We start from the raw sequence: 21,347 nt of genomic DNA, 5'->3' as shown, positions 1-21,347 counted from the left end.
GAGGATCTCTTACCGTGAGTCACTTCTGCAAAGGAATAAGCTCTTTCATTATGAAGTAATTCTTGCTGGTGTCTCTCTGCAAATGACTTTTTATTTTACTTTACCTCCTATCTCCAAATTCCAAAGCACATGTTACAGCTCCTGTGAATGTCCTGAGCCATGCTGGGGATTTCTTTTGCTCTTTAGCCCTTAGAATTTGAATTTTGTATGTAGTAGATACTTAATGAATGTTTTATAGGGTTTGTGATTAAACTTGATAAATAAGAAAAGTGAAAGAAATTCTTTGGGGAAATAAAGAGTCTTTTCTCCTGTTCTTTTTCTCTCCTTTTATTCCCCTCTGAATTAAAATGGAAATGTTTCCTCTCTTTTTATTTGTGTTACTAAGGAGGCTAATTTCTTTCCAGCAAAGGTCAGTGACCTTGTGGCAAGTGCCTACAAGACAATAAAAGCGAAGTTGCCCCTGACCTTGAGAAGCATGTCACTGTACCTATCCAATAAAGATACGGAGTTCATCTTGTTTAAACCTGTTAGGGTGAGTATTCCGATCACCTATTTGAATATTGGCCAGTCTCTTCAAGTGTTCTCGCCTTGTCCATCATTTTCCTCTTCAAGTAAACATTTTGAAATGTTGGACTACTATTCTAGTGCAGTTGATAAAAATGACTGTGATTCTTTGTATTTTTTTTCTTACTAGGGCCATACCTGAGGCATATGGAGGTTCCCAGGCTGGGGGGCGAATTGGAGCTGCAGCTTCCGGCCTACGCCACAGCCACACCAACACAGGCTCTGAGCGGCGTCTGCGACCTACACCATATCTCACAGCAACGCTGGATCCTTAATCCACTGAGCAAGGCCAGGGATCGAACCCCAGTCCTCATGGATACAAGTCAGGCTCTTAACCCGATGAGCCACAATGGGAGCTTCTCACTGTGGTTCTTGAAAGACGTAACAAAGCCTGCATCTGATTATTACGCCTCCCCCCATTTTATTTTAATTTCCTTCTTACCTATGGCACAAAGGTAGATATTAGTAAATAATAAATAAATAAGTAATCAGACCCTCACACGAGATGGGGCCCAGTACTTGAGGGAACAGCATTCCAGGAATTACAGCCTGTTTTACTGGTGAGCGGTGCAAATAAATGGCTTGTAGTAGCCACTGAGGGATGAAATGTCAGAGCAAATGTAGTGCTCAGCTTCCCGCTCTGTGTTGAGCTCGCATCTTCACCCAAGGCGTTCGTTGAATTTTAAAGCACATTTTATGTGATGGGAACTTTATTATCTTTTGTGTAAGAAATTGCTGCTGAAGACGCTCATTCTCTGGGGGGGACAAGGTTTGCTAGAGTTTAGTTTTTCCAGCAAGTTTTATCTGATGAGTCATAGCTCGTGAAATAGTAAGTGTAAATTATATGTCTTTGGTAATTGCGTGGAAGATACATTTCCTCCACTTGTTTTAGCAAATAGAAGATTTCGCTATCTTAGTGCTTCGTGTTTAATGCAGTCGAGTATGTTTTCAGTGACTCATGCAATATGATGGCCTGTCCTTCTTTCTAAGAATAATATTCAGCAAGTCTTCCAGAAGTTCCATGCGTTGTTAAAGGAGGAGTTCAGCCCTGAAGATGCCCAGATCATTGCGTGTCCTTCTATGGAGCAGGTAATCCGTGTCTGAAGACCCTTGTAACTTTCATAACCTTTTAGCTCTTTCGCTTGAGTAGAGAATGTCTTTGAGTAACCATGTTTTAGTTGTAAGTTTAAAAATTGTGCCCTGTCTTATTCGGATGAGCAGGAGTTCCCGCTTTGAGTTGCTCTCACCGATATCTGCTGATGGCTTTAGACTTTTCATTTGCTTTTTAAGGTTTCCTGATATTGAAGGTTGCTGTGTTAAAGATGAATAAACGATTTGTGAAAGATTCAAGGAGTGGTGTTAGATGGCTGAATAACTTTGCCACATGCACAGGAGGTCCGTGTTTCAGATGAAAAAAAAAGTTATTTAAGGATTAGAACAGACATTACAAGTGTTCCTCTTTCCTCTCTTCTCTAAATTAAGAAAACTGAAGACAGAGTCTGCGTTTATTATCCTTTTATTCAGTTCTCTCAGCAAGCCTTTATTGGGTAGGTGGAGGCTGGTGCTCTGGCGGGCGTCGTGTTTCTGGTTTGAAGCTTCGTTTAGGGCTGTGGTAGGACTAGAGCGTGAGGGGAGGTCGGTCAGGTTGGTGAGAGCCCGACTGGAGGGGGTGCAGCTGCGGGGAGGGTGGTCTTTCGACGTGAGTTTTATCACATGGGGAGAGAAAAGATGGGGTGGTAGCTGGCGGAGGAATGGGGTTGTTTTTTAATCGAGACAACTTATATACTGTAAAACCCACCCTTTAAAGTGGTCCACTCAGTGGTTTTTAGTATATTCATTAAGTCGTGCAACCAGCACCACTCTCTAATTCTGGAGCGTTTTCATCCTCCCTCAAAAAAACCCCTACCTGTGAGCAGGTTCTTCATTCCCCCTCTTCTGCCGACCTGCTCTTGTCTCTGGATTTGCCTGTTCTGGACAACGCGTTAAATGGAGTCGTTCCACGCATGGCCGTCCGTGACTGGCCTCTTTGTCTTACTTAGCGTGATGCTTTCAAGGCCCTTCCACGTTGTAGCTTGTGTGTATGAGACTTCATTCCTTCCCACGGCTGGATGAATTTCCTTGCATGGCTCTAAGGGTCATATTTTAACAAGATAAGATATCTCAGAGACTTCCTGATGTGGCGCAGCAGAAATGAATCCGACTAGTAGTCATGAGGATGAGGGTTCGATCCCTGGCCTCGCTCAGTGGGTTAAGGATCTGGTGTTGCCGAGAGCCGTGCTGTAGGTCTCAGACACGGCTCGGATCTGGCGTGGCTGTGGCTGTGGTGTAGGCCGGCGGTTATAGCTCCAATTCGACCCCTAGCGTGGGAATCTCCATGTGCCACAGGTGTGGTCCTAAAAAGACAAAAAAAGAGAAGTGACTGAAGTGATTGCATGGAATGAAGCAGAATTCCTGCCGGAGTCTTATTAGAACAGAGCGGTAGTGCTCTGAGAGCTCCAGGAATGCAGGGCCGGGTGATGGCCGGGGGCTCGCAGATGGAGGCGTGAAGCGTGGCCTGGGCTGAGACCATGAAAACCAGAGCTGGGGAGGGTGCCCGGAGAGGGAAGAAGAAGGATCTGGAAATGACAGTGAGGAACAGAGCAGACTCCGATCCCACCTCCGGCTAGTGGTTCCAGGCATGTGCAAAAGAAACCCCTGTTGTTTTGAGAAGGCTGCAGGGCAGGCTTGTGGGGGGTGGGCCATGAGGTTGGAAAAGAGCCTCGAGGTGGAGGAATGACTCGGGAGGCCTGGGCTTCCTGTGATGGGTGATGCAGACACAGGTAACCGTGGTAGAGGCCTAGACGAGCACCTGACAGGGGGGTGTCTGGCTGAGGGCATGCAGAGCTCCCGGGCTCCCACTTTTCTCCTGCCGGTGAGACGTGTGTGTTAGTGTGTGCCTGTGTCTGGAAAAGTGTTATAATAACCACCCACGCTGTGCACTGCTCGGTTGCTTTGCTCCTCTTCTCTCTTCTGCCGATGAACCACTAAATTATTTTCATGCCGTACCAGTGGGTGAAAGCAGTAGACACATAGTGTGAAAACCGCTGACAGAGACCATCATCCTCACTGTCTTTGATCCGCTTTCAGAACTAACCCACTAACATTTTCTGGGTAATAGTAACAGCTGATTAAATGCTGACTCCCGATTGAGTCACTTGGACAAAGGCTCACAGAGCAGGAACCAGAACCTCGGACCCCGATTCCACGGAGTATTCCTGGAGGGCACTCCTCTGGTTCACTGTCACTTTCTCTGCCCGTGTAAGTTTCCCTGGAAATTTGACAGCTGTGACACATCTTCTTAAGCTCCCACATATGACGACACAAGTTTTTTTTGATAACTTTGTTTTGTTTTAATTTCCGCTTTAGAGAAAAAATTCCAAGGATGGCAATAAGGGACTTCACCCAGTTGTCTGCACTCTGCCCCAGTGCTTTATCATCGCTGCTTCTCCCTCCTGCCCTCCCCTCTTCTTCTCCGTCCTTTGAGGGGCAGTTGGGAGACACTGGAGCCTTTTCTCAGAAAGCACGTTTCCTTAGAGCAAGGAATCCGCCTTCCCGCCGCCCCCATCCATCCCGCCGCCTAACCCCCAGCCCACATTCTCGCTCCCTCAGTCGCCCCGCTAGTGGCCTTTCGAGAGACTTTTCTTGTCCTGCTGGTGGCCTTTTGAGAGACTTTTTCCCGGTCCAGGGTTCGGTCCAGGGGTTGCTGTCAGGCGTCACATCCTTGAGTGTCTTCTGACCTGGAGCAGCTCCATAGGCTTTTTGGGCTTTCTTGGCCTTGGCAGGCTAGTTCTTTTGCAGAATGTTCCTCAGTTGGGGGTCATTTCAGTGTTTCCGCGTGATTCGATTCAGGTTGTGTACTTTTGGCAGGAAAGACGCAGAGCTGGTTTTGTGTCCTCTCACTGGGAGGGCAGATTTACAGGCGAGGTTCGGGGTGGGGGGGGGATGATGTGGATTAGCAAAGCCCCGCTGTGCAGAAGGACACAGCGCAGGCTCGTGCAGCCCCGAGTCTCCGCAGGGCCTGGGTGACAGATGAGCAGAGTGCAGTCTGTCGTCTCCTCCCGTCGCAATGGCCATTTCTCTGCTTTTCCCAGGCTGGCTCCGTGTGTCGCCCTCCTCTGCAGAGTGGGAGGGGGCCTCCTGGGTCGGAGTTAGTGCCTGAGCCTGTCCTTGTGCAGTGAAGAGTCATGTAAAGAATTCAGCTCTCCCCAGACCACGCTCTGCATCGAAAAAGGGGGATTGATTATTTAGGTCCAGTTCTGTCCCCTGTCAGCGTGGGCCTGCGGTTTTTCCTGCCTCCCTCGCTGGAGTCTGAGTGGGTTGAGAGCCCAGGATCGGCGATGGCACCGCTCTCCCCAGGGGCCCTCATAATGCGCAGAGCCCAGGGGCCGCCTCAGAGTCTGGTCTACGCTGCGGGTCCAGTTTATCCCTTACAGCTGGGCTTGAGGTAGGCGACAAGTGGGCCCCTGGGCGGAGAACAGCCGGGACTTGTTAGGCTGAGTAAACTGGGCCTTGTTTCTCTTTGACACCTCAAGGAGAAAATTCGTTGAAGGAGCTGAGCTCAGCTGGAGTAGAGAGAGGAAATTGTTACAGCCGGGGAAGGAGGAGGCATAGGCTGGAGCCCTGAGGTTGCAAGTGGAGTTTGTTGACCAGCGGAGGGGTCGGGAGCTCTGAGCAGGCGAGACTCGGACTCCCCCACCGCAGGGAGTGCTTGGTTGTTTTTTATAGACAGGGGTCACTTTGCTGAGCCCTGTGGTCTGTGGCCTTGGGGCTCTTTGTCTTTGGGAACCCAGCCGTCACATGGGCCCGTTAGATAAAAAGGAATCTGTGTCCTTTTAGGCCTTGTTTCATTTTCCACCTAAGAAAGATGACCATTCAGTCACTCCTGGGGTCGAGGAGACCCTCCCAATTAGACCCTAGCGTCAGAAAGGGAGGGGCGGCAGGCCACAACAAGTCCTGATACCATCCCGGCACCCTTTGCTCTGGGATCCATCTTTGCCAAAAGATGCACACACATATTGGGGAGGGTCCTGTGTCCAGTCAGGTGTGAGAATTCAGACAAGATAAGTGGCTAAAGGGAAACGAAGACCCGGAAGAACAGTCCTGCACAAGAGGTTTAAATCAGCTCTCTGGCTGGCTCCTCATTGCGGGGGATGCCCCGCACTCCTCTGTAGGAGGTGTGTTACTTCTTTGCTTCTGACTTAGATAAACTCCTTCTCTGTGTGCTCGCCCACATGTTGTATCGTGACTCTAACAGTAAACTTTATGCCTGCTTTTATAATCTTTGCCTCCTTGAAACCTTTTGGCTTTCAGCGGGGGCAAGAATCAGGGCTGTTCTCCTCCCAGCCTCTAGCCAGTCTAGTGGCCGGGTTTCCTCGTTTTCATCCAGGCTGCCCGGGTTCCGTTCCTGAGCCGAGAATTAAGATCTCGCTCCAAGCCCTCACTCACTGCTGTCTGTGCGAGATCAGTCTCTTACAAATCGTAGACTTTCCTCTCCTTCTGTTTTTGAAGATCTCAGCAGCCTTTCTTGAGTGTGGTATTCCAGAGCAGAACTAACGTGGCCTCTCTCTTCGCCTTTCAGCTGAACCTCCTACTGTCAGTTTCTAAATAACCAGCCGTGGGGGCGCGCGTGGAAAAGGCCTGTGCAGCCTGCAGGGCACCGGACAAGTGTACAGGGCTGACTCGAGAACCACACGGCGGCTGCTCCGTGCTGACCGCAGACTGGAGTGGAAGCCAAGTGAGAAACGATTGGGGTTTCCCTTTTAAGAAACATCCAAATGCCGAAGATTAATCTGCGAGCGCTGATAACCGCCTCATTTAAATGGTCACGAGCAGTGTAAGTTTTTAAGAGGAAGCTATGGTGGGCACGCCGGGTGAAATGGTTCTTAGCAAAAAAATGTGCAATGAAAATAGGTTACAATAAATAGTGCAAAAAACTTTACAGAAAAACAGCTCGTTAGAAAGCTTCTGAGTATGGTTCGTTAAAGCGTGAAACACTGCAGTCCTCTTAACCACGGAGCATTCCGCAGTGACCGGTTCTTTTGACTTCCGGAAACATTCTTCCTCCACCCTCTTTAATGTGACGTGTCTCCTGTCACTTTGAAGCTTAGTTTGGAGTAGATTGGATGCTTCTGAGAACACCTTCTGCTTTCCGGGGAGTTGAGGGTGTTCTCTTTCTGTGTGTTCGATGTGAGTAGCTTCGGGCTGCCAGGACCGCGGGGCAGGTCCCGGGATCTGTCGGGGGCGGATGGCTTAGGCGCAGAGCGTTCAGTGGCAGGTGGGGAGCTGCAGCCTCCGGGTGGCGGATACGTGCCCTGTCCTTCAGGAGAATCTGGGGGGTACCGTTTGTGAGGCGGGGGTACCACTTCAGGCGCCTCAGTCTGGCCCAGAAAGGAGGCAGGAAGCCTGATGAGCTGTGAGTCCCAGGCATGAAAGCGAGGGCTCCCAGCTCCCTGCCCACCGCCTTCGCTCTCCTGGTGCTTTGAAAAGCGCACCCTTTCATGTCCTGCGCATTCGCCGGGGCGCTGCCTCGGGGCTCCCCAGCCCCGCCACGGCAGCGGGACACGTTTCCCAACAAAGACAAGCGAGGCGCGGACCTCCCATCCCTTAACGTTGGCCACACGGTTGCAGGGACCGCCCAGTACATTAGACGCATCCCCGAGCTCTGCAGATGCCTGCGTCCCGACTGCACTGGCTTTGTCTTCGATGTTAGAGTAAATGGCACCTGCTTTTTGGTTCACAAGGAATTTCGAGTTATTCAGACACTAGTTTAGAGATGGAACCCTGGCCGACAAGGGCCCTGGGATGTAGCCAGCAGACCCCATTCTGCGTGACTGGCGTTTCGACACCCTCCACGTGTACATAGGTTCCATATCGTCACGTCGGTCATTTTCAACAGGTCACTTGTTTTTCAGCTCCGTTTAACTTGGTGATGGATGTTGCTCACTAGAGCTTAAGAGTCTCTATTTCGGGGGAGGTGGAAGGTAAAGAGGGTCCATGTTCATTCTTGGAGAGGAAATGAATGAATTAGGAACGTTATATCTACTTCCACTTACTATTTTAAATATACGTTTAACGAAATAAACTGTAAGATACTCGCTTTTGTATATTCTGTGTACATTTGATTTTTAAATAGCCTTTCCAAAGAAATGAGGGCATGATTATTGTATAATACTGTGACAGATTTAATTTGATGTACAGAGCAGAGTGTGTTCTTAAAGATAAAAATATTTCACAGCACTCGTTCTTGTGCTTTGAATCTTTTATTTCCGAAACACTCAAACACCTTACAAAAGTACTGAGTAGATAGTAGTGATCCAATTTGTTTGCTAAATGATTGTTTAAATCTGTACAGTTTCAAGTGTTTACTTATACAAAGAGTGTACATACTTTCAAATAATTAATTTAAAATGCTTTATATTATTTGGCTAGAAATTGCTGTTTTTAATAAATGTGAATTTTTTTAAAAATAAAGATTTTTGCTTCCTACTTTGTCCTCATGGGTCTGTGTGTGGTTTTTTTTTTTTTTTTTGCCTTTTAGGGCTGCACCTGCAGCATACGAAGTTCCCTGGTTAGGGGGTCCAGTTGGAGCTGCTGCTGCTGGCCTACACCGCAGCCACAGCAACACCCGCTCCGAGTCATGTCTGCAACCTACACCACAGCTCACAGCAACACCGATCCTTAACCCACTGAGCGAGGCCAGGGATCACTCGATACTAGTCTGGTTCTTAACCCCCTGAGCCTCAATGGGAACTCCCTAAAATTTTTTTTTTAATTGAAACTTTTACTTCAGTAACTTGTAGATTCACATGCAGCTGTGAGAGAGAATGCAGAGAGATGCCTTGTACCTTTACGTGATTTCCCCCACTGGTTTCATCTCACAAGACGTGACGTTATCCCGGGCAGGCTGCTGACATTGGAAGCTCCACCAGCGTCACTCCCATTGCCCCAGTTTTGCTGGTACTGTGTGGATTCTTTTGGCAGGATGATTATTGTGGAAAGACTTTTTCTTAGCATCTTAATGCTTCATTAGTTGAAAGGTAATTTTTCTTTGTTTGCCAAATTGCCAATTTCCTGAGGACTATTAGCGCAAATGGTTATGTTGAATTTTAGTATTACTGAAGTCAGAACAAAAACAAATTTGTAGGTGTTCCCGTCGTGGCTCAGTGGTTAAGGAGTATCCATGAGGATGCGGGTTTGATCCTGGGCCTCGCTCAGTGGGTTGAGGATCCGGTGTTGCCGTGAGCTGCGGTGTGTGTGGGTCGAAGATGTGGCGTTGCTGTGGCTGTGGTGTAGGCCAGCAGCTGTGGCTCCGATTCGACCCCTAGCCTGGAAACCTCCATATGCTGAGGATGCAGCCCTAAAAAGACAAAATTTGTATTTTTACAGCCCCATATCTTGAAATTGGTAGAAGCAACTAGAACTGCTTCATGGTCTCACAGTGCCCAGGCCAGCTTCCCACCACGCGTAGGTATCCAGTCCAAAGTGTGGATGGTGACGAGGTCGCAGAACCCAGCTGTACCCATGGCGACCGAGTCCCTAGCACTTGCTCTCCCCTCACCTGGCTTGGTTTTTTTCATACCAGCAAGTGATGTATTTTGCTTATTCGGCTTTTGTCTGTCTTCCCCAGTCCAGATCGTAAGCCGCCTTGTTTTATTGACAGCTCTATTCCTAGTGCCTAGAACAGAGCCTGCAGTAGACGCTCAGTAAGTATCTGTTGAAAGAATCCACTCGGGCCCAAGTCACGTACCTTCCCTCCCCCATCCCATCCCCGCCTCGGCCCGCCACCGCCCCTCTGCCCCACACAGCTCTTCATTTCCCCTCCTGTTTCCAGTGCCTCCGGCCTCGGTCAAGACCCTCATTTTCTTTTTCTCTTTTCTGTGTTTTTAGGGCCGCATGTGCGGCATATGGAAGTTCCCAGGGTAGGAGTTGAATTGGAGCTGCAGCTGCCAGCCTACACCACAGCCACAGCAACGTGGGATCCAAGCCATGTCTTTGACCTACACTGCAGCTTGAGGCGATACTGGATCCTTAACCCACTGAGCGAGGCCAGGGATCGAACCCACATCCTCATGGGTACTAGTCAGATTCGTTTCTGCTGAGCCACGTCGGGAACTCCTTTTTTGTTGTTTTTGGGGTTCTTTTGTGTTGTGGTTTGAATTGTGTCTCCCCCACATTTATCTGTTGAGGGTCTGATCCCCAGTAGCTCGGATTGGGAGTTTTTTTGGAAAATAGGGTTGTTGCTGATGTAAGTGGTTAAGGTAAGGCCATACTAGAGTTGGGTGGGCCCCTCATCCAGTATGATCGGTGTCTGTCTGTCCATGAAGAGGGGAAATCCGGAGTTCCCGTTGTGGCTCAGTGAGTTAAGAACACAACACAGTGTCCATGAGAGTTCAGGTTTGATCCCTAGTCCAGCGTTGCTGCGGCTGTGGTGTAGGCTGGCAGCTGAAGCTCTGATTCAACCCCTAGCCTGGGAACTTCATATGTCACAGGTGCAGCTCTCAAAAGAAAACAACACACACACACAAAAACAAACAAAAAAAGGGGGATGGGGGATCTGAGAGACATGCACACAGGGAGAATGCCACTTGAAAACTGAAGTAATGCCACCGAAGACAAAGGGACTATTAGAAGCTAGGAGAGGGGCCTGGACCACATCTTTCCCTAGTCCCTTCTGGCTTCCAGAACTGTGAGATGATAAATTTCTGCTGTTTAAGCTGCCCAGTGTGTGGTCCTCTGTTACAGCAGCTTTGGCAAACTCCTGTACAGGGCAGGGGCTGGATTTTTATAGCGTCTGGTCATCTGGCTACGACGTCCTTTTCAGTCTGTGAGGTGACTCACTTCCTTCTGAAATAATACCCAGCTATTTGGCTATTCCGTCAGGCTCTGGATACACTGGCGCAGAGCTGCAGCTACAAGAGAGGCTGGAAATGCACTCAATCTGTGTGAAATATCATGTCTATATACATGTTGGCAACAAAATGTATTTATTTTTAGCCGCATCCGTGGCATGTGGAGTTCCCAGGCCAGGGCTCAAACCCACACCACAGCAGCAACCCAGGCTGCTGAGGTGACAACATGGGATTCTTAACCCACTGAGCCACCAGGGAGCTCCAGCAGTAATGTGGTGGTTTTTTTTTTTTTTTTTTTTTGTCTTTTCTAGGGCTACTCCCTTGGCGTATGGAGATTCCCAGGCTAGGGGTCTCATCGGAGCCGTAGCCACTGGCCTACGCCACAGCCACAGCCACGCAGGATCCAAGTGGAGTCTGTGACCTACACCACAGCCCAGGGCAATGCTGGATCCTTAACCCATTGAGCGAGGCCAGGGATCAAACCTGCAACCTCCTGGTTTCTAGTCGGATTCATTTCCACTGAGCCACGACAGAACTCCAGCAACGTGTTTTAAAACAAGGGGCTGGCCAAACACAAGGCTACTATCGACAACCTCTGCATTAAGGGGATGAGCTGTGTTTGCAGGTTTTGTGGAAGGAAGACCAGGCAGAGGAACTGGCTGGTGAGTGAAGGGCTTCCACCTGTGAAGCACGGGCTGCGAGCTTCGCCCACGCCATCTGCTTCTCCCCACGCTAACCCTGGGAGGCGTGTTCAGGGTTGCCCTCCTGTTCCCAGACGAGGAAGCCGAGTCCCAGAGGGGCTCACCGCCTTGGCCAAGGTCGCACAGCTGGCAGCTGGTGGTGCCGAGACCCCCACTAGGCCCATCTGCCTCCAGGGCCCGTCGGAAAAACGAGGGGACGGGATGCAAGCTTGCCACGATTTCTTTGCGGCTGAGACGCGACCTCCGGGCTTCCGTCTCTAGCGCCTGGTAAGCGAGGGGGCCCCTGCAGGGAGGTGCATTCTCATAAGCTCCTGATATGTCAAGGTTGGCCTGTGTTTGTTTCCCCAGCGCTCCTGTGCAGCATTCAGGGCTCAGTTTGAGCTGATGATGCTACCTGCCAGCAAGGCGTGACCGTCACATAGGGGGAGTGACCGAGTGACACCTGCCACTGGCAGCCTTCCCACCCTGGTCCCACCAGCCTTGCAGTGGTCGGGGTTTGGGGTGAGGACAGGACTGTGGCTTGGCGGTGGTGGTGGGCAGTGTGAGGTTGGCAGGAGAGCAGGCCCCGCAGGGGACGCTCAGGTGTCTGCCTGTAGCAGGAAAGGGCTAATTGCCAAGCTGAGTCCGGGAGAAGGGTTTCCTACCCTCTTGGGGTTCAGGCCACAGTTGAGGCCATCCTGGGATGTTCACATGTCCCAGGGATATAGAAAAGTCTAGGGGGCCACCCAGCTCCTGAGCCCCCTTGTTCTGGAAACTACTTCCTGTCCCCATGCTTGGCATTGGCTGGGAGCTACGTTTACAAGATATAACCCCACCGCCACCCCCTTACCACACTGGGTTCCACCAGAGTGGCCTCCTGATCAAGCCAGGCCAGTCAGAGACCACTGGGATCTTGCCAGGAAGGTCAGGAGACAAAGCCATGTGACCTGAGACGCATAGAAAATAGGTCTTTGGCATGAGAGTGTCGCAGAGCTGAGAGTGGAAGGCCCCGGCTTCTGGAGGCCTCCCACAATCCAGTCCTTTCTCAGACCCACTGCGTCTTCCAAACGGATTTATGCCACTCCTATTTTTTTTTTGTCTTTTTGCCTTTTCTAGGGCTGCACCCTCGGCATATGGAGGTTCCCAGGCTAGGGGTCGAATTGGAGCTATAGCTACTGGCCTACACCACAGCCACAGCAATGCCGCATCCTTAACCCACTGAGCAAGGCCAGGGATCAAACCTAAAACCTCATGGTTCCCAGCTGGATTCGTTAACCACTGAGCCGCGACAGGAACTCCTATGCGTCTCCCATTTTGCTTTATCTATTCGAACGGGTCACTCTTACCAGTGACCAAAAGGGCCCAGCTGTTGAAGGAGGTTTAAGTGTGGGTCTTTTCTCGGGCTCCTGGTTTGGGGGACTGGCAGCAGCCTGGTGCTGCTTTGCTAAGTGGGCTTCCCTCTGCCTTGGGAGTGGTGGAAGTGGGGGTGTTTGCGAGGCTACTATTTATTTTTCTTTTTTCTTTTTTTTTTTGGCTTTTTATGGCTGCACCTGTAGCATATGGAGCTTCCCAGGCTAGGGGGTCAAATCAGAGCTGCAGCTACCAGCCTACGCCACAGCCATAGCCACTCAGGATTCGAGCCTCATCTGCAGCCCACACCACAGCTCATGGCAACTCCGGATCCTTAACCTACTGAGTGAGGCCAGGGATTGAACCCACAGCCTCAAGGATACTAGTTGAGTTTGCAACTCGCTGAGCCGTGACGGGAAGTCCAAGGCTACTATTTGTAGACCCATTTCACAGATGAGGAAACAGAGGTAGAAAGCTCCTGGTCCAAGGTCACACAGCCAACAGCGGGCGGAGCTAGGCTTTGAGACAGTGTGTCCCGAGTCCACCCGGGTAGAGGAAAGCCGTATAGGAACTTCTGCATTCAAGTGACCAGGGGAAGCGGGACAGGTGTTGGCATGTATTGTGTACTGAAAGGGCAGGGCGGGGGATGGGCTTTTCCGCGCCCAGCCAGATCCTGTCAGCCCCTCCGCCCCCAAAAAGCTTTTTTTTTTTTTCCAAATCAAGTGCTGATTAGGTCCTCAATTGGAAACCAACTCTCACAAGACCTGAACTAGGGGTTTAGGGGTTTGGAGTTTTCTTCAGAGCCTCCGGCACCTTTCAGCACAGGCCGAAGCAGCTCTGGGACAGTTTGCTGACTGCCCGAGATGGGGAGATGAGACTTTCCCCGCTGGCCCACGCTGTCTTGTTGGCAAGCCCTTGGTGGCCTCTAGGAAGCGTTCCAAATCAGCGACAGGCAGGACGTTCAGGATCCTACTGATTTTCCCCAGGAGGGTCTGGATCTTCCGAGCCGTTGAGTGCAGTTCCACTTCCAGGACTGTTTTCTTCTGCATCTCATGCAGCACCTCCGGGACAATGAACTGTGGGCATTCCCAGAGGGCTCAGTGAGGATTCATGCTCCTCGGGCACCGTGCCCCCCGCCCTGATGCCAGGGTGAGGCCCCTCCCCGCAGCGGCCAGGACCGAGCCTTCCCTGGAAATGTCACTCTCCGGGCAAGGCGGTGGCGCTGCTTCCCCGAGACTCTCTCTTGGGCTGTGCCTGTGGCCACGCGGGCTTCAGTGATGGGCTGAAGCCACGCTCAACTTGACCCCAAAGCAAAGGGAGGCCAGGTGCTGGGCCCGAGGGTGCCCCGCCTCCCTGGGGGGCTTCGGGCTTTTCCCCACGGAGACTGCACGGGACCCGGATCGCAGTGTCGGCCTATGAGCCCCGTGTCCATCCCAAGCTCCCTTGGAGCGGGTCTGGGTCTTGCTGGAAGGAGGAGGCCGGCTTCCTCAGCTCCGAGTCTCTGGGTGTTTGGAGGTTCAGTGGGTGCCTTTGTATACGGTCAAGCATCGGGGTCTGTGGCGGTGGCCTCGTCTCCCAGGGGCTGCCGTGATGCAGAACACGGCCTGGAGCCCCGGGCACGGAGCAGTCCCAGCCAGCAGCAGCCTGTTGTGGATGGAGGTGGCCCCCCGCCTGGCAGAGGATGTGGGAGGTGAGACCTTACCTTGTACTTGGTGCCCAGGTTTAAGCAGATGCACCTCTTTTCGTGGACGAAGCAGAAGATGAGCTTGTCCTGGCTTTCTATGTGTACCTCGATGTACCGGTTGATCTTCAAGGAGATGGGCTGGACGGGGGGCGCGTGGACATGGAGGTTCAGATCCCACCAGTTCCAGGCCTTCTGGTGCTTGTCTTTGGCGAAGTAGTAGCCCAGGTTTTGGCTCAGGCTCAACCTAGACCAAGAGGGCATCAGGCAGCCATGGGCCTGCCCCGCCCCTCCCTCCTGCCCTGGCTCTTTCCTCCTTGACTCACGCCCGAGGCCTTGGGGGGTGGGAGACGTGGCATCAAGGAGGGGAACCCAAACCAGGCGCAGCCTGCCAGCCTCGGCCGTTACAGTCTCTCATGCCCCTGGCCCCTCGCACCCATTGCTCCTTTCAGTCCCTGGCTTTCACAGCTCTTTGCTGTGCTATCCTGTTCCCTCTGCCTGGAGAGGTGGATTCTAACCCTTTAAATGGCTCCCAGCTGGAGTTCCCATTGTGGCTCAGTGGTTAACGAAGCCGACTAGGAACCATGAGGACGCGGGTTCAATCTTTGGCCTTGCTCAGTGGATTAGGATCTGGCATTGCTGTGAGCTGTAGTGTAGGTTGCAGACGCAGCTCTGATCCTGCATTGCTGTGGCTGTGGTGTAGGCCAGCAGCTCCAGCTCCGATTAGACCCCTAGATTGGGAACCTCCGTATGCTGCAGGTGTGGCCCTAAAAGACAAAAAAAAAAAAAAAAAGGCTCCTTGCAGAATTCTTCCATTAGGCCCTCCCTACTTCCCAGGGTTAGGGGTTGCCCCAGCCTGTGGGTACCCGGTGCTGGGCTAAGGCCCCTTCAGGAAATTGGGGTCTAAAACACCCAGAAATGGTGTGAACCAAAGGCTACTCTTCAGAGAGTGTAAGGACCCCAAAATGTGGAGCTAGGGGGCCCCTACCAGGGACCCTGAGTTCAGGCAGGCAGGGGGCCCTTGCTGTGTGGGGCCCTGAACCGTGGAAGGAGGCCCCCGCTGCAGCTTCTCGAGTCTGGGCCTGGAGGGTGTGGGCGATGTTGGGGTTTAATTTCCACACACCCAGCAAACTCCAACCATACCTCTGCCTTCCCCGGGGAAATGGAAATCAGCAAGTGATCCAAAAGGAGTTCCCGTTGTGGTCCCGTGGATTAAGAACCCAGTGTTGTTTCCGTGAGGATGCAGGTTCGATCCCTGGCCTGGTCCTGTGGGTTAAGGATCTGGTGCAGGCATTTTGGACCTGGCCCGGAGCTGTGGCCCTGGGGTAGGCTGACAGCTGCAGCTGCCATTCGACCCCTAGCCTGGGAACCTCCATATGCCCCGGGAGCGGCCCTAGAAAAGGCAAAAAGACCAAAAAAAAAAAAAAAAAAATTCAAGAAATATTCAGTCCTCGAAGCAGTTTGGCTCTCAATCCGTCCCAGGGCCCGTGGTGCAAAGGATGGAACCCAGGCCCCGCGGAGGGATTCCCAGCAGTGATGAGGTTCGCGGGCCCGGCGCAGCAGCTCTACGTTCCAGCCGACTTGGTTCCCCAGATTCTCACTCCCAGGGACGATGGGCCTGCAGTTCTGATCCGTCAGGGCCCAAGTTCTGCGGCAGGAGCACGGTTTTCTCTGGTTTCGCTGCTCGAGGGGAGGGGCCCGCTTGGGGCCGGGATGTTTGTGGTGTGCTGGGGGTGCGGGGTGGCTACACCGGGACAGAGTATCCAGCGCCTGAAATGCCATCCATGGGGCCACTTTCCTTTGGTTTAGGTCCCATGAGACGAGAGCACCACTGAGATGAAATGCAGATGCCTTGGGAGGAAGCAGCACAGAAAGGCCTGACCTCGAACAAAGTGCCTGCAGCTGAGCGTGGAGGGGCCACCGTGAGCAGGTGAGCACGCGGGCGCCAGGCCCCTGGGCAGAGGGGCTGAGCCTGCCTGGGGCACAGGTGGGCATGAAAGCTCTTTCCTGCTCCCACTCGGCCTGCTCATCCAGCACCAAGAAGGAACGGCAAGAAAACGCAGTGTCACCATTGCAGGTGCTCTCCTGCTGGCGGAGCTGGCAGGCAAGGTGGGCGGGCAACAGGGGAGGCCCTGGAGGCCTGGGCCTTGGCCTGTGGCCCTAATGGGCAGGATGCCACCCAGGCCCTTTGCTAAGCTGAGCGAGGCCCATCTGAGCAGAAATGATTGGCTTTCAGCGCCCACAGCCTCCTAATTTTAAGTTGCCCATTTTCCCCATGGAGGAGAAGCCCAGGGTTAGAAAAGAAAGTATGAAAAGAAAAAAAAAAAAGCCCACAAAAACCCCAAAAACCCCAAACAAAATGGGAGCTCCCGCTTTGGCTCAGTAGTAACAAATCTGACTTGTATCCATGAAGACTTGGGTTTGATCCCTGACCCCCCCCCCTCAGTGGGTGAAGGATCTGGTGTTGCTGTGGCTGTGGCGCAGGCCAGCAGCTGTAGCTCTGATTTGACTCCTAGCCTGGGAACTTACATATGCTGTGGGTGTGGCCCTAAAAAGCAAAAAAAAAAAAAAAAAATTAAAAAAGGAAAGTATGTTCCCCATTGTTGAGAATCCAGGAGATGTGAAGTGGTCAACAGGGTTCCAGAAAAACTTGCAAGGCAAGAAGACAGCAGGTCCCAAAGAGAGAGACAGGAGATGAGAAGTTAGGGGCTCCTGGGCCATGAGGGGCTATGAGGCTAGTGCTTGCAGCCTGGAAGCCGAGCTGCTGGGGGGAAGAGATTGAACCATTGGTCACTGCTGTTCCCCTGGAAAGGACCACTGGGTCATTTCTTAATGGAGCTGAGCCTTTCCCGGAGCCCCAGCAAGAGGCTGGGGTGTCAGCCATCACTCCTAACCCGTATCCAAGGGGAAGACTGGGGGCGGCTCCCTGTGGATTTTGACGAGGAGACGGGATGAGTTCCCTCAGAGTCCCCTGTCTTTTATCTTATGGCCCTGAGTAGGTGCCATAGCCCTGGGAGACAGGGCAGGGGTGGGCACACCAGCCTGGGCTCAGGACCTGGGGAGCTTTTTTTAGAGCCACACCTGAGCATATGGAAGTTCCCAGGCTAGGGGTCCAATCGGAGCTGCACCTGCCGACCTACACCACATCCACAGCAATGCAGGATCCAAGCCGCATCTGCGAGCTACACCACAGTTCGTGACAATGCCAGATCCTTAACCCATTGAGTGAGGCCAGGGATCGAACCCGTGGGCAGGACGTCCTGGATTCATGGATACTAGCTGGATTTGTTTCCACTGAGCCTCCGCAGGAACTCCTGGGGAGCTTTTAAAGAATGCAGATCTCCAGGCTCCACCCCAGACCTACGGAATCAGAATCCCAAGGTCAATGTCAGGGAGCAGCCATTCCCAGCTCTGAGCACCAGCCTCCCCCTTGGCTTTGATGTGCTGGGGTAAAGTGTGGTTTCTCTCTAAGTCCTTATTTGATCATTTTAAGTGATGCTTTATTTCAGGCTGAGTCAAAAGTTCATTAAACTAACTGCCTGTGATGTTACATATGGCTCAGGGCAAAGGGTTTATCATGTCCTCTGAGCCTAAGTTTCCTCATCAAGAAAATGAAGCTAGATTTTCCCAAAGTCTTTTCCGGCCCTAAATTGTGTCATTAAGGTGACGAGGCCCTACTATATACAGCAGAGGCCATTTGAGATAATTGAGTTTTTGCTCCCACTTCCTGGTGCTTCTTATATCCATACTTCTCTCTTTTAGACATCAATTTCTTTCTTAAAAAAATTTTGTTATTAACATGTTGATTTACAATATTGTGTTAATTTCAAGTATAGAGCAAAATCAGTTAATATATATTTCAGATTCTTTTTCGTTATAGGTTATTACAAGGTATCGAATATAGTTACCTATGCTATATCATAAATCTTTGTTGTTTGTTTTATATGTGGTGGTGCATAATCTGTTAACACAATACTCCCTCATTTGTCTCTCTCCCCCCGTTTTCCCAAACCGTGCATTTGTTTTTCGTGTCTGAGTCTGTTTTTGTTTTGTAAATAAATTCATTGGTATCATTTTTTAGATCCCCTATATAAGTGATATCATACAATATTTGTCTTTCTCTGTGTGACTTCATTCAGTATGATAATCCCTGGGTCCATCCATGTTGCTACAGATGCCATTATTTCGTTCTTTTTTATGGCTGAGTAATATTCTATTGTGTGTATATGTGTATATTTATATAGACATACACATCTATACATATCTTTACTCATTCATCTGTTGACGGACACCTAGGGTTGCTTCCATGTCTTGCCTATTATAAATAGTGCTGCTCTGAACATTGGGGCGCATGTATCATTTTGAATAAGAGTTTTTGTCTTTTCCAGATATATGCCCAAGAGTGGGATTGGTGGGTCCTAGGGTAGCTCTGTTTTTAGTCTTTAAAGGAATTTCCATGTTGTTTTCCATGGTGGCTGCACCAATTTACATTCCTCCTGACAGGTTCCCTTTTCTCTGCACCCTCTCCAGCATTTATTATTTGTAGACTTTTTAATGACAGCCATTCGGACTGGTGTGAGGTGATACTTCAATGTAGTTCTTGAAGTGATTTGCATTTCTCTAATAATTAGTATGTTAAGTATCTTTTCATGTGCTTATTGACCAACTGTGTGGCTTCTTTGGGGAAATGTCTACTAAGATCTTCTGCCCTTTTTTGATTGGGTGGGTTGTTTTGTTTTTGTTTTGATATTGAGTTGTATGAACTGTTTATATATTTTGGAAATTAAGTCCTTGTTGGTTTCTTCCCTTGCAACTATTTCCTCCCTGTTTGTAGGTTGTCCTTTTGTTTTGTTGATGGTTTCCTTTGCTGTGCAAAAGCTTATAATTTGATTAGGTCCCATATCTGTTTATTCTTGCTTTTATTTCTTTTGCCTTGGGAGGCCGATCTAAGAAAATATTGCTGGAATTCCCTGGTGGTGCAGTGGGTTAAGGATCCAGCATTGTCACTGCTGTGGTATAGGTTCAATCCCTGACCCAGGAACTTTGGCATTCCACAGCCATGGCCAAAAAAAGAAAAAAAAAAAAAAAACTACTGCTATGATTTATGTCAGAGAATATTTTGCCTATGTTCCCTTCTAGGAGTTTTGCAGTGTCGTGCCATATATTTCAGTCTTTAAACCATTTCGAGCTTATTTTTTTGTGTGTCATGAGAGGGTGTGTTCTAACTTAATTGATTGACCTGCGACTGTCCAGCTTTCTCAACATGACTTGCTGAAGAGACTTAGATTTCTCTATTGTGTCAAAACACAGGATTTCTCTATTGTGTATTCTCACCTCCTTTGTCAAAGATTAATTGACCATGGGTGTGTGGGTTTATTTCTGGGCCCTCTGTTCTGTTCCACTGATCTATACATCTGTTTTTGTGTCAATACTACGCTGTTTTGTTGACTGTGGCTTTGTAGTCTTGCGGGCATTAAATTTTACACAAAGAGCCTTCCAGGAAGGGCAGATACCTCTGAGAACAGAGTAGTCAACTGGGAAATGGTGCTGAAAAAAACCTCATAGCAGAGAAAAGTATTCGTAAAAACCAGGAACCGGAGAGTGAAAATTGGGTTTTTGGGGAATTTAAAAAAAGTCTGGCTTTGCCTATCAAGAAGAAAGTATAAAGGTGGATCATTTCCCACTCCATGGCTACTTTTTTTTTTTTTTGGTCTTTTTAGGGCCGCACCTGTGGTATATGGAGGTTCCCAGGCTAGGGGTCCAATTGGAGCTGTAGTCGCCGGCCTACACCACAGCCACAGTAACTCGGGATTCGAGCCTCATCTTCTACCTACACTGCAGCTCAGGGCAATGCTGGATTCTTAACCCACTGAGCGATGCCTGGGATCGAACCCGAGTCCTCATGGATACTAGTAGGGTTTGTTACTGCTGAGCCCCAGTGGGAACTCCCAAGACAGAGTTCTTATACCAGAAAGATGGAGAAAAATTCTGAGGAGTTCCCACCATGGCTCTGATTCACCCCCTAGCCTGGGGACCTCCATATGCTGTGGGTGTGTCCCCCAAAAGACAAAACATTTTTAAAAAAGCAAAATTCTGAAGTGACTGAATTACCTTAAATTGGTAAGATGAAGCTTCCCACCATAACCAGAAATAGGAACACAACAACTAAGTTAGTTACAATGAAATATCTAGAAGTTACGTTTGTAAAATACAACGCACACACCCCTAAAAGCACTCGCCATACCCTCCTCTCCCAGGCACCTGGAACAGAGGGGCACTGGGTCCTTCTAAGGAAATTCTCATGAGGTTTGATTCTTAAGTGACTCACAGATGAAATCGATAGGGACCCACCTCACTCCAGCTTTGAGTCTGTGGTTGCTAGTTCCTGGTGGGGAAGTGATGGTGCAAAAAAATGGTAAGGCCAGGGGCCTGTCTCACTGGCCCCGTCATACCCGTCCCTTCACGTGTGGGTGAGAGAGACAGGGACATAAGAGAAAGACAGAGACACATAAGAGAGAGACAGAGGCAGAGAGAGATGAGAGAGACAGAGAGACAGAAAGGCAGATAGAGGCAGAGACAGAGACACAAGAGAGAGACAGAGAGATGAGAGAGAGAGACAGATATAGACAGAGACAGCGAGACAGAAAGACAGGAAGAGACAGACACAGACACAGAGAGACACAGAGACAGAAAGGCAGAGAGACAGAGACACATAAGAGAGAGACAGAGAGGCAGAGAAAGATGAGAGAGAGAGAGAGACAGAAAGGCAGATAGGCAGAGACAGAGACAGGAGAGACAGAGAGAGACGAGAGAGAGAGAGGCAGATATAGACAGAGACAGCGAGACAGAAAGACAGAGAGGAAGAGACAGAGAGACAGAGACATATGAGAAAGAGAGACATAGAGACAGAGAGGAAGAGAGACAGAGACAGACAGAGACACAGACAGAAAGGCAGAGAGACAGAGACACATAAGAGAGAGACAGAGAGGCAGAGAAAGATGAGAGAGACAGAAAGGCAGATAGAGGCAGAGACAGAGACACAAGAGAGAGACAGAGAGAGACGAGAGAGAGAGACAGATATAGACAGAGACAGAGACAGAGACATGAGAAAGACAGAGAGACATAGAGACAGAGAGAGAGGAAGAGGCAGAGAGACAGACACAGAGACAGAGACAGAAAGGCCGA

General features: G+C 50.2%; 1 protein-coding gene across 1 annotated transcript in view; it reads left to right on the top strand.

Moving 5' to 3' along the window:
• COG3 (component of oligomeric golgi complex 3) overlaps positions 1-8,088 on the top strand; it is a 66,446-nt gene extending 58,358 nt beyond the window's left edge. The window contains exons 21-23 of the mRNA XM_047755707.1: positions 405-532; positions 1,555-1,653; positions 6,182-8,088. Coding sequence (XP_047611663.1) covers positions 405-532; positions 1,555-1,653; positions 6,182-6,211 — 257 coding nt within the window. The 3' untranslated portion in view covers positions 6,212-8,088. The remainder of the gene's footprint in view (positions 1-404; positions 533-1,554; positions 1,654-6,181) is intronic.
• Positions 8,089-21,347: the final 13,259 nt, after the last annotated feature.

This window comes from Phacochoerus africanus, chromosome 13 (genome assembly GCF_016906955.1).
Source record: "Phacochoerus africanus isolate WHEZ1 chromosome 13, ROS_Pafr_v1, whole genome shotgun sequence".
In the NCBI taxonomy this organism is placed as follows: domain Eukaryota; kingdom Metazoa; phylum Chordata; class Mammalia; order Artiodactyla; family Suidae; genus Phacochoerus; species Phacochoerus africanus.
Note: the sequence above shows the minus strand (reverse complement) of the source record. Positions and strands in the feature narration are given on the sequence as shown.